The sequence below is a fragment of the Apus apus genome, chromosome 1 (assembly GCF_020740795.1).
Source record: "Apus apus isolate bApuApu2 chromosome 1, bApuApu2.pri.cur, whole genome shotgun sequence".
Lineage (NCBI taxonomy): Eukaryota > Metazoa > Chordata > Aves > Apodiformes > Apodidae > Apus > Apus apus.
In genome coordinates this window covers 113,625,412-113,642,227 of record NC_067282.1, presented here as the reverse complement: position 1 = coordinate 113,642,227, position 16,816 = coordinate 113,625,412, and the positions used below count along the sequence as shown (strand labels likewise).

The 16,816-nt window shown below is 41.3% G+C and overlaps 1 protein-coding gene across 5 annotated transcripts in view; it reads left to right on the top strand.

The window, feature by feature from the left end:
• Window positions 1-15,841, top strand: part of RAB9A (RAB9A, member RAS oncogene family) — a 30,792-nt gene extending 14,951 nt beyond the window's left edge. Inside the window, exons 1-3 of one of the 5 annotated variants that reach the window (XM_051631006.1) lie at window positions 4,439-4,515; window positions 5,061-5,137; window positions 13,163-15,841. In XM_051631006.1, the coding sequence (XP_051486966.1) occupies window positions 13,197-13,802 (606 nt within the window). In that variant the 5' untranslated portion in view covers window positions 4,439-4,515; window positions 5,061-5,137; window positions 13,163-13,196 and the 3' untranslated portion in view covers window positions 13,803-15,841. Of the gene's footprint in view, window positions 1-3,931; window positions 4,116-4,424; window positions 4,516-5,060; window positions 5,138-13,162 lie in introns of those variants that run through there. The other 4 variants (XM_051631016.1, XM_051630996.1, XM_051631032.1 and 1 more) reach the window with 4 other exon arrangements.
• Window positions 15,842-16,816: the final 975 nt, after the last annotated feature.

Below are 16,816 nucleotides of genomic sequence, written 5' to 3'. Positions count from 1 at the left end.
ATTTCAAGGGTAAAATTTTAGCCATAATACTGACTACATTTGTGACATAGTATGTAAATAATTTTTATTTTTAACTGCCCATCACTAAATGTATGGTGCTAAGCTACATGCCCGAACACAACCGAGGCTTTCTACAAATCCTTATTTATTGAGTGGGTAAGAAAATGTAAACTTCAGATTTCTTAAAACTTTTTCAAATCATTGAGCAAGCCTGACTCACTGCAGCTCTGAGCAAACTATGTGAGCTTTCATATCTTGCCCTATCTTCTAAAATGTGAAAAGAATAAAGTCCTGTTACTAACAACTGCTGTTGCAGCTTATGATATAAGAAAAACTGTCAGTAACTACACATAGTCAAAAACTGGATTGTTGTTTCACTACTTGTGAAAAGCTCATCTAGGATTTTGTTTCACTTTATGCCTAGTTGTTGCCCACAGCTTCACATTTATCAGTTAGTGAAACTGGATACAAAATAATAAATTATTATATTACCTTCTTGATCATCTTATGCTATTTGTTATTTTCACTTAACATAAGTCATTACTACGTTGGCCATTTTTCCATCTGTGTTTGCATCCAATCCTTGTTTAGTAGAAAGCAGATGTTGTGTAGTGTCATGTATTAGAACTATATATTAGAACACACTACAGACATGAAGTGCCAAATATGAGAGACAGTCATTCAAGTAAATAATTGCTTTTACTTAAGGTGTGGTCATAGTTTCACTAAGCAAAGTACTGCTCCAGGCCGCAGTTTGTCAATAGGTTATATTACCCCTACCCAGATTGTGTAACTGCCCAGGCTTAAAATGTTTGTCTGGGTAAGACTGTGTGCTTTGGCTCAAAATGGCTTTGAAAAGTCAACAACACAGTGTATGCACCAGCAGGAGGGTCTAAATTACTGGGAGTGTCGGAGTCCAGAAACAAGAATAAAAGGAAAGCTTTGAAAAGTTAGCTGGTAACAGGCTGTGATTATGGCACAAATATGTTGAATTCCTTAAGGGAATCTTCAAGATTCATTGATTGCCTTGAAGACAAGGAAAGAAACGAGCACTTTGATAATTTCTTTGATGACTTGGGGGCTGGCTTGCTGCATTCTGGTATTAGCAGAGCCATAAAGGCAGATGATTTCACATCCCCTTAATTTGTACTGCTGTGATTCAGCCAGAAGGTGACAGAGTCATGTTTTATTGAGACCATGTCATCACTTGCCAGGATGGGACAAAGTCTCCTTGCCAACTACAGATGGTAAAAAGAAAGCTTTGCTGATACAGAACTTTCTCATACACACACACACAGAATTGTCCTTTATTTGCCATTGGTATGTTATGTGTGCTGTTTGCTAGCACGTGACATAACATCAAGTATCTCTTCATGAATACAGCTCTGTGAATAAAATCCTTAAAGTGCAGGGTCAGCTTTTAGATGAATGTACACATGAGGGAGAAGCAGGGATTGGTTGCTGTGCAGGAGCAGGCAAGCCAGGAGCAGAGGATGGGTGACAAGGAGTGCAGAGACAGTGACTTCAGTAAAAAAGGTCACTGTCTTACAGCACCTGAACAAGAAGAGCAGGACATTGTCTGGTGACAATAATCAGCCAAACCTGGCAAGTCTGCAGCCAGGAGGCCATGCCAAGGTGGGGCTGGGCATCAAACAGGCAGTCAGGGCACAAGGTGGGGTGCAGAACCAGGGCCACCAGGCTTGGACAGGGCCTGAGCAGAAATGTGGCTCCCACTGATAGGGGGACCCTGAGGTAGCTGCCCCACCAGCATTGCCCCAGCCCTGCTCACCTTTGCTGGGATGTCAGGCAGGGCCCACAGCAACCATTGTCAGGACCCTGTGCTGTCTGCAGAATTTGAAACAGGAGTTATTTTGGTGTACATGTTTCAAACCACATCTTAGCTGGGTATTTTCTTCTATCTGGTCCTAAGAACTGGCAGCTATCCTTCATGTGGCCAGTCCTGTCAATGTTCTACATCTTTTGATTGGTCTGCTATTGGTTTTGTTACATACATGAATAATAGTAACAGGGTGGACATAAGGGAAAAGGGCTTTCAATTCCTGATCATCAAACATGTGTGTGTTTTAACCATAAGAGTAATTCTATTGATACTCCATTATGCCTATAAAATTATAAGCGTAATAGGTCATGGTTATAACATGGTCCTTTTCTATTTTCTTTTCTGTTCCCATGTAAAAGAAATAAAAATACATCTCATCTCACAAGTTTAAGAATTTTGTTTCTAACTAGAATTTTAAAAAATTGAGGGTCTTGGATAAGCTGAAGAAGTGGGCCCATATGAATCTCATGAAGTTCAACAAGGCAAAGTGCAAGGTCCTGCACATGGGTCAGGGCAATCCCAGGCACAAATACAGGCTGGGGGATGAATGGATTGGTAACAGTCCTGTGGAGAAGGACTTGGGGTGCCGGTTGATGAGAAGCTCAACGTGAGTTGGCAATGTGCACTTGCAGCCTGGAAGGCCAACCACATCCTGGGCTGCATCAAAAGAAGTGTGGCCAGCAGGGCAAGGGAGGCAATTCCGCCCCTCTTCTCTGCTCTGGAGTACTGTGTACAGCTCTGGAGCCCTCAGCACAGGAAAGACATGGACCTGTCAGAATGAGTCCAGAGGAGGGCCACAGAAATAATCAGAGGGCTGGAGCACCTCTGCTATGAAGACAGGCTGAGAGAGTTGGGACTGTTCAGCCTGGAGAAGAGAAGGCTCTGGGGATGCCTTATAGCAGCCTTTCAATACTGAAAGATGGGGACAAAGTTTTTAGGAGGGCCTTTAGTGACCGGACATGGGCTAATGGTTTTAAACTAAAAGAGAGTAAATTTAGACTAGATATAATGAAGAAATTTTTTACAATGAGGGTGGTGGATCACTGGAACAGGTTGCTCAGAGAGGTGGTAGATGCCCCATCGCTGGAGATAGTCCAGGTCAGGCTTGATGGGGCTCTGAGTAATCTGATCTAGCTGAAGATGTCCCTGCTCACTGCAGGGGGGTTGGTCTAGACGGCCTTTAAATATTCCCCTCCAACCCAAACCATTCAATGATTTTATGATTCTGTAATTCCTTAAATGTATCCAAGTTTCTGAGAAGCAGTGGAGTGCCCTGAAAAAGAGTTTCATCCCACTAGGTATCAAGTGCAAAATAATTACTTTCTCCACTTGTAATGGAGATTTTTTTTTTCTTTTTAGATCACAAAATAATGCTATAACTGTTCTGAACTTATGTCTTAGAATTACAGCTACTTAAAGAGGCCATTTTGGAGCCCTCCAGCACTTGCACTTAACTTCAGCATTGGATGAAAGCAGATCCCAGGAAAAAGTACTTCAAAATTTTCAATGTCCAGCTTTGTTAAATAAGAATGGGTCTAGTGTCATCAGATTTGCCTCTAGCATGGACTGCCTTTTAATAATCCTGCACCCGTCAGGAGGAGACCTTTCCTTTAGATGATATTCAGATCTTGTTTTCCATTCCTTGGGCTGAGCTGTGAATCCGATCCAAAGCAAGATGACTCTGCAAGTCGCCGTTCCAGTCCGATTGCATCTCCCTTGTGATGGGAAGCATGTGATGACTGCTCCAGCAGCCGGGTGTATTTCAAATGCTCATTCCTTAAGCTTGTCGCTGCCTATTCCTCTTGATGATGTGGGAACCTCTTCAAACACAGTGAAATAATTTCTGCTCTCTCCATCTGATTTACACGTTGGCCCAGCCTCGTGACGAGCTGTACGCGCACGGGAGACACTCGCTCCTCACCTGCTTCTTTAGACCTTTTTTCCCTCTCACCTTGTGTAAAGAGCTTGTTCTGGATTCCTACAGAAAGAAGTGTCTGGCTACTCTTTTTTAATAGCATACCTCGGGTTTGCGTTAGTCCCTTCACTGACAGGTATGTTTTTAAGGGTCTCTACCCGTAAAGCGCAGCTGCCCGACAGCCACGAGCTGGCCTCCCCGGCACCGCGGACACGGGCACGGCGAGACAACCGCCTTTGACACCTAACTCGGACCCGCACCTCCTACAGCAGCGCGTTCCGAAACTCAGCGTCCCAGCCCATCCTGGCGCGGTGCCAGGGCGCACCTGCTTCCGCACGCCACAGGCTAGCGACGAAGCAGGTATGACCCTCCGGGGACGCCCCAGCGCGGCCTGGGTCCTGGGAGCAAAGCTCCCGCCCTCACCGGGCTTGCCAACCCCAGCCCCCCCGCGGCTCCATGCGGGAACACACACCGACACCCCCCCCCCGCCCCGCACCCTCCGCTCCCACCTCCCGCACCACCGGGGGGGGCGGGGCCAGCGGGGGGGGCGGGGCCAGCAGGGGGTGGGTGAGGAGGCCCCGCCCCCTCCCCCTCCCCCTCCCCCTCCCGGCTCTCCGGGGCCGGGCTCACGTGATCCCCGCCGGCTCCGCCCCCTGCCCGGCCCGCCATGTTGTTTCCTCCTTCCGCGGCGCCCGGCGGCGGCTTCGGGCGGCGGCGCAGCGCGGGTTCGGGACCGGCGGCAGCCCCTTCCCGCGGGCAGGTATCGGCCTCTCCTCGCCGCGTCCCCTGCCCTCTTCTCCGGCAGGCGCGGGGCGGGCTGTTGTCCCCGGGGAGGGCGGCCCGGCGCCGAGGGCTCCCGGCCCGTCGCTGGGGGCTGAGGGGGCCGCTTTCCCCCGGGCCGCGCTCCCGCCCCGGCAGCCGTGGGGATGAGGGGGGGCGGTCGGGAGCTGACTCCGGTTTCCTTGTTTTCTTTTCTTTCTTCCCGACTCTCCGCTCGTTGCTCCGCTCCCGGGACGCCAGCAGCTCCCGAGCGAGCAAGCAGCGGGGGGACGCAGCCGGGAGCCGGCACACTCGGGCAGGAGCGCTGCTCGGGCCCTGCGCGGGCGCCGGGGCGGGGTGGCGTGATCGGGGATCCCGTGACTCCGGGGCAGGCGGGGGCTCCCTCGGGAAGCGGCCCCGCCAGGCCATTCCCAGCCGGCGCAGGGTCGGTCCCGGGTTTCACGGGGCTTCCTGAGCGCCGGGAGAGGTCTCTGGTCGCTTTGGCCGACACTCGGGTTCCTTGCCTGTCTCCCTGACACCTTTCAGACCGCAGACCGAGTATTGCCTCTTCTTGCTGCTGCCTGCTGGAGGTTTTCTGTGTTCCCACGGGGACCCTGAGCAACGTAGGTTTTAGTTCTTCTTTTTTCGAACCAGTGACTTGGTTTAGCTCTCCTCTGCAACGGGCGGTTGCTTTTCTAGCCGTGGCAGGTGTCTGTGCAAATTTAGATGGGATGGCTGGAGAACCAAAGGATTAGGTTAAGGTTGCTGATTTGCTTAGATCTGAGGGCTTTAATGCGCAGGTTTCAGCGTAAGTATTCCGTCTTAAGTGTAACTTGTGCAAAATAATCGAACAAATAACAGCAGTGCAAGAAAACTAGTTTGAAAAGCCTGTATTTGTGGCCTTTATGGCAAGGTTACATATAACTAGATACTCAGAGAGTACTTAGTTTTATTAACTTGGGTGGGACAGGCAAGTAGGGACCTTCTTGGCTAAAACTTATATTTGGAATTAAAAGGCTTGTCTGCAGATAGCTATCATGCAGTCAGCTGCCCTACATGTTGGGTTTTTTTCTTGCCCACAATTATTTACAGGTCTACTAAATAAGCATGTGGTTTCTATTTATTTTCTAAAGTGTTGTACAAAACTGAAGTTGTCAGTGCTTGCTTCTTATAGAGCAAGGATGGGGGGTGTGTGTGTGGAATTTTTTTGGCGACTTTTCAGTAGCTTATAAGGTAACAAGCTCTAATGGCAAACCGGAGGGAAGGCTGTTACTCAGATGTACCCAAAATAAATCCAAAACTTTTTCTTTCCTAGCAGTTTTAGTTCTAGAAAAAAATGAACCAAAGGATGGTGCAGCTACATCTGTGTTTCAGTGTCAAGGTGGAATTTATAATGAGTTATTTTTTCTGTCCTTTTTCAGTTTCTATGGAGCTCTGTTTGTTGACTTAATTTTAGTAAAGCCTTTTCCATTAGGTTAAAAAATAAGGAGTGTGTAGTTAAAAAAACAATGGCTCTAGCAGTCCTGGTTTTGCTTTTGAGTGCTCAAACGAACCCATCAGTTTCCTTGAATTGAAAATAAAGGAAAAAAATTGCAGAGTGTCAAGTTTTTAGATGTCAACCTGAATTTTATTTTGTGTCAATTTAGTAATAAATAATGAGAAACATCTTTCAGCTCCTTAGGATTGGAATTTTGCGTAAAAGTTTCACAGGGAATAAAAATTTCCCAGCAAAAAGATGATTCTCCTCCTCTACTCCATTCTTGCGTGACCCCACCTGGAGTACTGTGTCCAGTTCTGGAGGCCCCAACACAAGAAGGAGCTGTTGGAGCGAGTCCAGAGGAGGGCCACAAAGATGATCAGAGGCCTGGAGCACCTCTCCTACAAAGACAGGCTGAGAGTTGGGGTTGTTCAGCCTGCAGAAGAGAAGGCTCTGGGGAGACCTTATAGCGCCCTTCCAGAACCTGAAGGGGCTACAGGAACGCTGGGGAAGGACTTTTTACAAGGGCTTGTAGTGAGAAGACCAGGGGTAATGGCTTTAAATTGGAAGATGGTAGATTTAGGTTAGACATTAAGAAGTTCTTCACTTTGAGGATGATGAGACACTGGAACGGGTTGCCCAGGGAGGTTGTGGGTGCCGACATCCCTGGAAGTGTTGAAGGCCAGGCTGGATGGGGCTTGGAGCAACCCGATCTAGTGGGAGGTGTTCCTGCCCATGCACGGAGTTGGAGCTAGATGATCTTTAAGGTCCCTTCCAACCCAAACCATTCTATGAAAAAGGATTTTAAAAATTCCTTAAGTTGTTTGGTTTTGTTTGTCTGTTTTAAACGTTCATTCTCCTTGGTGTTTCGCATTTTGTTTTCATTCTCTACAGAGCAGACAGTATGTTGGCCTGGTACAGTGTAACCCGCTTCCTCCCTTCAGAATGAGCTTTGGTTACAGTTATATTTGGAAGAATATGAATGCTCAATGTAGCCTGGCCAACAGAGACTCCTGTTGTGAAGGGTCCCTGGAGGAAGAGGAGTACTAATGCAAGCAAGAAAGATGAACACATATGAGCAGAAATAATTGCTTGAGAAGTTATTGAAAGACTGGAAGCACTATCAGAGAAGTAGGTTGCAAGGAGAAAGCCAGTTAACTTATGAATTGTTCGAAATGTTGGACCAAGAGTAGCAGCACCTAAGGGTGTTTTGAAGTAGAGAAGTAGGTTGCAAGGAGAAAGCCAGTTAACTTATGAATTGTTAGAAATGTTGGACCAAGAGTAGCAACACCTAAGGGTGTTTTGAAGTTGGTTGAAGGTAATAGAGTATTTAAGTTCAGAGATGCTTAGCTGTGAGCTGCTGAAAAAATACCAGCTCTTACTAAATCAGAATAAAGAATAGTTTGCTCATTCTAATTGAATTTGGAGAATGAGATGGAAAGTACAGTCCAGGTCTCTGCAAGATTAAACTAGCAGAGGTAAAAAGTAGGCATTTCTCAGGACAAGTTATGCCTTTTGAGTTTGTGGCTAGATACAAATTAGAATAAATTAAGTGATTCTGGCAGTAGGGAGGGAGATGATTTAATGATCCAGGGGTTATGTGGACTTACTGATTCCTCCCCTTGGCTGCTACTTCTTTCATAGTCCTGAGTCATGCCAGGCAATTGTTTGAACTACAGTGCTGAACTACATAGGAGTTAAAAATAATCTTATAAAGAAACCCCAAAATAAAAGGTTTTGGTATTCAAATGAGTGACAAGTTGTATGTTTGGGTTGTGTTCATATTACAAACTATTATTAATAAATTCTAGTGATATTCAGGTGTTAAATGTAGTGTGTTTACACTGCTTAATGGTACAGGCAATTTTCAGATAACCTTTAATTATTAAAGATCTGTCCAACAGAAAATAGACTACCTTGAAAGTGCAGTGGTAAAACCATAGATAAAGGAAGGAAGGGTTGCAAGATTATTAGGATCTCAGTATGTCAAGTCATACATTTCAAGGACTTCCAGGCTTCCAGAGAGCTAAGAGACTCAGAAGTGGCTGTCAGTGAGAGGTTGTTGCTGGGTAGTTTTGGAGGCTGATAAGCGTCAGAGCTTGTAATGTGTTCAAAAGTACAAAGTGTATAGCATCTTGACTTTAAATCTGAGTGTTTCCCTTTGAGTTGAAAGCAAAAGCTTGCAAGGTCAAAGAAGCTTGTAGTCTCTTATGCACAAAAAACCATTCGTGTGCCACTTAATGGTGAACCTACCTTCTAAATACAAGAAGGATTAATTAAGCAGAGAAAGAGGAGGAAATTTGCTTCTGCCCTTTCTTTTCAGATTTCTGGAAACTTGCAAATCTGTTGTAGGTGAAAAGTGTAACTACTTTGTAGTAATAAAGGGCTGAGAGATGCAAAAACTCCACAAACAGTAAGTGCAAGTATTGAAAACCAGGTAATTCTGTATTCTACCCCTTCTGCTGCAGGTCTGATAGCTCTTGGGACTTTTTTCAGACATTATACAGAGCAGCAGTTTATGTAATATTTTTAATGAGCCACTGCAACTAACAAACCACAGGAAGCAACTTTTTTTTTTAATGCTAGACTGGTAAATATCATCAAGTGCTTTGTTAGTGTTAAGGGAAAAAAAAATTAAAAAGAGAGTTTACATTGTTACTGAAATACAAGTATTTTTGTCAGACAACATACTTGGAAGTGTTGGTCTGCCTTTTTTAACTATTCATGCCTGATACCTGTGGTCTAAAAGAATAAGATGGCTTAGAGAAAATTGTGAATAAGCTTCAGAGGTGAAATGGATGTGTTGTATGCGTGTACATTTCAGAATATATAGGAAGTTATTAAATGTAGTCAGTGTTACTGCTATACTAGTTATGGAAGGGCTAATTCTGCTTGTCAGTAACTTTGAGGCAGTGTTTTTTCTTAAATCTTGAACCAAGCTGGACCCTTTTTATAAGAAGTGCTTGCTGAAAGCTTGTTAGGCTGCACATAAATGTGATTAGTTGGAACAAACTTGAGTCTAGCTTACTTGGATTTTTCTTCCTTCTCCCAAGTCAAATGGCTGCTCTTTAACAACTTTAGTTAAAGGACAGTATAACACATGCCTTCCAGGAAGCCTTTGGGTCTAGTCTAGATTTGTTATAGCAGGTGGTTCATCAATGACCACAGGCTGAAAATGGTGTTTTAAATAACTTTTTCTTTACTGTTTCCAAGTTAAAAAGTAGGTAGAAGTGGAGAAACAATAGTCTGGAAATGTTAAGTACCCATTACATCAGTTCCTTCAAGAATATGGAGGGAATTCAGTGGTGCTGTTGCAACAGATCCAGTTTTTGTTATTTATTTTAAAAGCAGGTAGTGGAGGTGAGATTTCAGTTGCTAGGTGTGGGTTTTTAGTGTTTTTTTGATGGTGTGCTGTTCTGCCTGGTATCAATATGGTAAAACTGAAACCATAAATTAGTCCCATTGACTCTGCTTAATAGTTTAAGGGAGATGGTAGCTTCCTAATGTCATAGATACAGTGCAGTTACCATCTTGGCTAACATTGTTTTTCCATGGACAAAACTTAAATTAAGCACTTGTCTGCAGCCTTTAGTACTCAGGTCCATCTTAACCTATTACAGGATTTTTACAGCAAAAAAAAGACAAATTCCTAAACTAAGTTTGCATGTTGCTGCTATGGTTTTCTAGACCAAGAATCTTGCTTTTCTTTCAGTGGTGCCTGAGTACCTTAGTGTTAAAAGAGGTACTTGCATGTAAAATAAAAGGTGGCTATGGAGCTGGCAGTCATGGAATTAAGAAAGTATAGATGGATAGATTGCACAAGGCAGTTATGTTTCTCTAAGCTTTGAGTGGCTGGGCATCAGAGATGTTGTAAAGCACACAAAGTTTTTTGAAGTTCCCTGCTTTTAACAGGAATGTTGAATTCAGTGGTGTGAGAGCTTGAGTCCTTTGAAGTTCATGGAGGCAATTCAGAAACTATTATGAAAATGGACCAGAGCCGGGTGGCTTTTTATTGACTTGATCTGAGTTTCTTTGAATATTGAAATGATAGAGGAATGTGAGGGAAAAATCTCTTTAGAGATTCCTCTGTGTAGAAGGTTGAGACTACTTTTATGTTAAAGTAAAATTGCACAGGATAATAAGAAATAACTGGAACAAATAGTGATATCTTACAGTTCCTGATATTGATTATAACAATCAGCTGTACACCGGAAAATTTTTGTTTCAGGTGCTGAATGATGATTTAAACTGAACAATTAGGGTAACAAATCTTCAAAAATTCAGTATCAGATGTTGACTGTTCCTTCCAAAATACTGTCAAAAAGCATATTATGCAGATACGTTCAAATTATGTAATAGGATAAATAACATTAATTTTCCAGGAGTCTTAAGGATTTTATAGTTACTCTCTTTGTTGGAGCATCAAGGCCTTGTATTGTAGAAAAAAAAAAAACAGTAAAAAAGTATCTCTTTAAAAATCTTAAGATGTGTTAGTGGAAAAAATGCAGCAGCCTGCTGTGCTGAAAACATCCTGTTCTTTGGGTACTTTAAATCATATGATCAGCGGGGCTGCAGATGAGTCCCTTATAGCAAAAATAACCTGTAAGTGTATAGCCTTTGCTGCGTCCAAACAAAAATGTTTCTTAGTACCTTTAAACATGCTGCTTTGCTGCTTCAGATCCAGCTTGTGAGGATGTATTTAAATGGCTGAACATGCAATCAATTTATTTTGGATTAAAAATTGTACAAAACCACAAACTGCTAGCTAGGCATGACAGCTTCTGCTGTGGAAGTTGAATGTCCTGAACAGTGATGCTGCCTGCAACGTTGTGTGGAGATACTTGCTTATCAGTCCTGGGAGCCTTCATGTAGAAAGACCAGTTTGATTACAGTTGAAAAGACACTTGTAATGGTTTGTGGCTGGTCTATAATTGTCTGCCCAGTAGAAGTATTTTTATGGTCATCAGTCTCATAGACTGCACTGTAATGTCCTACAGAGTTGAAATAGTGCAAATTAACTTTGCAGATCTGGATGCACCAAATACTAGATGCTGTTAACAGAGTTTCCTTAGTTGTATTTTTATTAAAATGTGGCTTCATGGACAATTTAATGATAACCACTGCAGTTCTTCAAACAAGTGCATAGGACCAGTCAGAACTACTTAACAGTTATTTTTTTCACATTATCCCTTTTAGGGAACTTGTGATTTCAGTAGGACATAAAAATAAATTGTAACTTGATCCCTACATGGAAATGGAAGAACAGGGGAACATTCAGTACCTTTGTTCTCATTAATGCATTATTTATTAAGAAGATGCTCCTATCTAATGGTATAGCTCAGATAACTTACTTGTTAACTAACAGTAGGAATTAGGGAGATAAATTAAGACACAGGACCATTTTTAAGATTTCAACATGAACACGGAGCTCATATGCAAGTAGTTCTGTGACTATAATAAGGTTTTTCACATACATAACAATGTATATGTTCATATCCTTAGCCACAGCAATTATTTCATAGCTCTCTGAAAGGGATATAATTATCCATTTGTAGTTCTGAAGAATTTTTAACATAGTTGTGATACAGACCTATGCAAAATCAAGGATTTATAAATACAGGTTTTAATTGCACAGTATGAATGAATAAAATTACTTGTTTTAACCGTATTTTTAATGGAAGCAGCCACTGTTGTGTACACTTCGAAATTTGTGTTGAGGCTTCAGCTGCTCTCAAACTATAAAACATTTCTTCTCTTTTACTGTGGATCGTGTCTAACAAACATTCAAAGATGGAAAGTTAGAGATGAAAAAATTCCTGAAATTTCTTTCTTCTAGTATAGGCCTTGATTCTAAGGCAGCACAGAGTCATAAGACTCTCATGCAGCTTGTATCAGGTATTAATTCCATAGCCATACTCTGTGGTGATGTATATGCCAGTAAAGCTAATTACGACTAGAAAGACTGCATTCCTTTCTTGAGAGAAGGGGATGGACTAGGCAACTTATGACCCATTTCCATTTTAAGTAGTTCCTATTTTTCAGAGAGCCCTGTTTTGGCTGAATTACTTTGAGTTTTTTTAGTAATGGGTAGAAACACCAGTTCTTTCTGTACAGGAACTTAAGTTTGGGCTCTTTAAAATGAAACTTAATCCCTAAGCAATTAAAATACAGTAGATGATGCTACTGTAATGAGAGCAAACCTTGGGCTGGTACAAAACACTAATGAGCTAACCACTTTTTTCTGAAAAAAAAATAAAATGTATACTTAAATACTAAAATCTAACAGTAAAAAAGCTCCACTACTGCCACTAATTCACCAGTCCTGTGCTGGCATCCAGGTGTGCCTTAACTAGCACATCCAGGTTTTTTGACAGCTTTACCATGGGAAGTTGATACCTACTAACTGAACTGTCAGCATAGGCTTGGCCTCAGTATTTGGCATCTTGAGTATCACTTGAAGTAGCAAAAGTGAATTTGCTTTTCTAGTACTTATAATAGCGTTCCATTCCTCATGGCTGTTCTGCAAGGAGTAAACTGTAAAATACTGAATGTTTGTGTACCAAGACCTAGTCACCTAAATTTTTAAATGAAATTACAGCATTTGTATTTGTTCTGTAGATAACAATGTGAGTTGATTTAAAATTACTTGTGTGGTTGCAATTTTGGGTCAAGTGCAGCAGTTATTCCAGTGTAATGGATAATGACGTGCTTTATTCTTAAAGCTTTGTCTCCACTTTTTCATGTTCAAAAATAATTTTGCTTATGAACTACAGCAGTGAAGTGACTAGTTCAAGGCACATACTCTATAAAATTCTCTCACTCCGCTTTCTTTGGTGGATGTTTTTGAGTGAAGGTAGATGAATTGTTGTACTTCCTGGAAGTGATTTGATACCCCTTCTGCACCAGCATTGAAGGGTTTTGGGTTTTAAGTGATAGACCAGTAATTAATGCAGCATGTTGCTTAGACTGTGATACAGACTATAGTCTGGAAGAGACACCTCTTAAACATATGGTATTCTTGAGTGGTGCTATGAACATCTGTGCTTCACCTCTTTAGCACTGTTCTGCTTTTGTACATGAAACTATGTTGGTAGGCTTTAACACTTTATAGTTGTGTTTGTAAATTTTTCTGATCACAACTCTTTCTAATTATTTTTTTAAATCTTTACAGGTCTAGGAAATCAGGAGGATCTGTTTCTCTAACAATGGCAGCAAAATCATCACTCCTTAAAGTAATACTGCTAGGAGATGGTGGAGTCGGGAAGAGCTCCCTTATGAACAGATACGTCACCAACAAGTTTGATGCACAGCTGTTTCATACAATAGGTGTGGAATTCTTAAATAAAGAGTTGGAAGTTGATGGACATTTTGTTACAATGCAGATATGGGACACGGCAGGTCAGGAACGTTTTCGGAGCTTGCGGACTCCTTTCTATAGAGGTTCTGACTGTTGTCTGCTAACCTTCAGCGTGGATGACTCTCAAAGCTTCCAAAACTTAAGCAACTGGAAGAAAGAATTCATTTATTATGCAGACGTCAAGGAGCCTGAAAGTTTTCCGTTTGTGATATTGGGTAACAAAGTTGATATTGATGACAGGCAAGTGTCTACAGAAGAAGCCCAAGACTGGTGCAGGAATAATGGCAACCATCCGTATTTTGAAACCAGTGCAAAAGATGCCACCAATGTTGCAGCAGCCTTTGAAGAAGCAGTTAGAAGAGTGCTAGCCTCTGAAGACAGATCAGATCACTTTATTCAAACAGATACAGTAAACCTTCATCGGAAACCGAAACCCAGTTCATCTTGTTGTTGACTTTTTTTTTTTTTGCAAATTACTTTTGACTAGCTTGCTCTGTTAAAGGATGAGGAAGGTGTAGTAGATAAAATAACAAATGGGTTTCACTCTAATATTAAAATTGTAATATTCTGCTGCTTTCTACGGGAAGCAAAAGAAAAAAAAAATGCATCCATGAGTGACCCATTATTGAATTAGTGACACTTTCTGTTTAGGAAGGTGTTAAGTAAAAACAATAATGTAAGAATGTAATTTGCCAACTTTATTCAAATGATAAATACTTTGAATATAATTAAAACTTGAAAGTTCTAGAAGCACTACTTTGGAGAAACTGTTCTGGAATTCAGGCACAAAGATACTTTTATAGGTGTATATTTTTATGAAATTGGCATTCCATTTTTGTTTCTCTAGAAGTCAGTTTCTTAACAATGCTAGATATTAAACTTCAGTGTCACTACATTCCTTTTGCTGTGAGTGGTACTTCATCTCTGATGTGTTTATTATAAGTTAATATAAATTACCTCCAGGTCTTCTCTAATTGCCTAATGTTTCTATAATTTGTGTAGGTTTTTAAGTAGGAAATACATTTCCTACATATTTAATGTCCATTTTTCTTTCATTTACTATTGTAATGCTCTACTAATTTTTCCAGCAAGTTTAATGCAGGATACTGATGAGTTAAGACATGTATTTGCCTTAAGTCCCATTCTCGCATGTTCCTGTTCAATAAGGTAATAAAAATTGAGTCACTGAAGTATAACTATTTTTAGATACGAAAAAAATACACTTTATTCAGTCAGCTTTAACTGCACTTGAAGGGATCCACATCATGACATAATTGTAAGAGAATGTTTAGTATACAGCCTTAAAGTCCCAAACCTCTTTTTCCTTGTTCACCTGAGCTATGAATGTGTTTACCAGTAATCTCTTCACTGTGAAACTAAGGATTGGCAATACGTAGAGAACTCAGGAAGCTCTTGATTTACAGTAGGTTGTGACAGCTTTCAGCCCTAATACAAGTAAATACCTGCACCTAGTGATTGAGCTGAATTTGATCCTTACTTAATTTGTGATTTTAGGATATGGACTTACACATTTAAGACAAAGTCTTTTATATTACTGTACTCATTACATGATTAAGGGACAGTCTTTCTGCAGGAATGCAGGTGAAACAACAGGTGGCATATTTGAGGCTCTCTGTTGCAGTTAAATGGTACAATACTTGTACAAGAAGTTGAAAGTTGGTGCTTGGCCTATCTACTGTCCTACTATAGCAAACTTGATCGCACACTTGCTTCGATGTGTAATCTGCTAACAGGCATGCGCGTACACCTGTTGTGGACTTCAAAAGGAAGTCTGAGGCCTATAGGACAGGCCATATTATTTGCTAATCTACAGACTGCTTTCTGTACAGCAGTTTTCATGTTTCAATAGAAAAGCCTTTCTTGAGAGTACATTAACAACAAAAGTTTTCTCATAATGTATCTGTTTACTCTGTACCAGGTGTAATGATTCAGAAGTAAAGCTTGCAAAACAAACCATTCTTGTCTCTCTCAGTACACTTTCCTGAATGTATTGTATTCTTGCTTGAACCTGTCCAGGACACCTTTACGCTATAGTGCTGCTGCTGCTTCAAAGTGATGTCTTTCTACTTTCTGTATGTTCTAAGTCTAGTAATTCCTTCTTGCAGTCCTGCATATGCAGCAACAAAAAGGTTTTAAGCTTCAGTGACCTAACAGCTGAATATAGATTGAGCTGCTACTTCTGTTATGTTTCATTTCTAGCCAGTGAGTGAAAAGACCTGTGAAGAAAATCTTAGCTAAATTCCTCTTAACGGAGCAAAAAGCTTTAAAAACTAAGATTGCTTGCGTTGAGGGCTACTAAGTTAGTGACATTAAATTGTTGTAAAACACTACTGCCTTACTGTTTAAAGCTTCCTTTAATGTTCATTTTAGCAAAGGTAAGGTTGAAACAAAACAGGAGATGGAAGTTACCATGACTAAGGATGCTAAAAGAAATAAAGAGGAGAACCATTGTGGTCTTTTTTGTCCTTAAAAGTCCATTTGTGTTTTTCCATTGTGTATTTTCCCATCTGTCTTCTTTCCATGTAACACTATGGTTACCAAGCCTCCCTCTGAGAAGTAGGTTAAATAAAACTTAATACTACAGAAGTGTATTGTGCTCTGGGAGCTGCTGTACCATGACTGTACACTAGTCAAAAAAGTAGCTAGTGAAGATAAAGGGTGTTTATATGCTATAACAAATAAGGAGGTATAGGAATTATGTTCAGGTCAGGATTTAGTCTGAGAGGGAGACTATCAAGTACCTGAAAGAAGCAAAAGTCCTATGAAAAGCAGATGACAGGTAGCAAAACAAAACAAAACAATCTTCATAATGCTTAGTAACAAACAGGCATTTCTGTACTTTCTTAAAACTTACCATGTCATTCCGTAGGGGGATAAGGTAGGCACTTGTGGCTTATGTTTCAATTGACTGATTTATTTCAAGTACTAATGTACCTCAAATATTAGGGTGTCCTCCTAACTATTCAGAGTATGTAGAGTGACAGAGCATACTGTGTGATACAGATGTAGTTCTAGATGGCCATTCAAAGGTGCAGCTGTGCATATTAAGACAGACAGCAAAATAGGATGGGGCAGAAAAAACAGGACACAGCAAACAGCTCATGTTAAAACTCTTGCTTTCTAATACTGCAGCAAATTTAAGTTGAATCCCTATTCCTAAGCCTCTGAGATTGGCTATGAACATAAATGCAAAGGAGGCCTCTCTCCTGCCTTGACCACTGGCCTTTGTATTGCTGGAAATGTTGATTGTCTGATGCATGTTAGACCTGCATCTTTCAGGCCTAAAGCAGATAGGTGACTACAGTTGATCACAAGGTAGCTTTCCCCTGTCACTCCAGACAGCAGTCTTTCAGCTTATTGTAAAAAGTCACAAACTAAAGCATAACAGGTAGCTAGCCAAGATTTTTTCAGAATTCTGTCAAGAGACATTGTTCCTCACTGTCATAA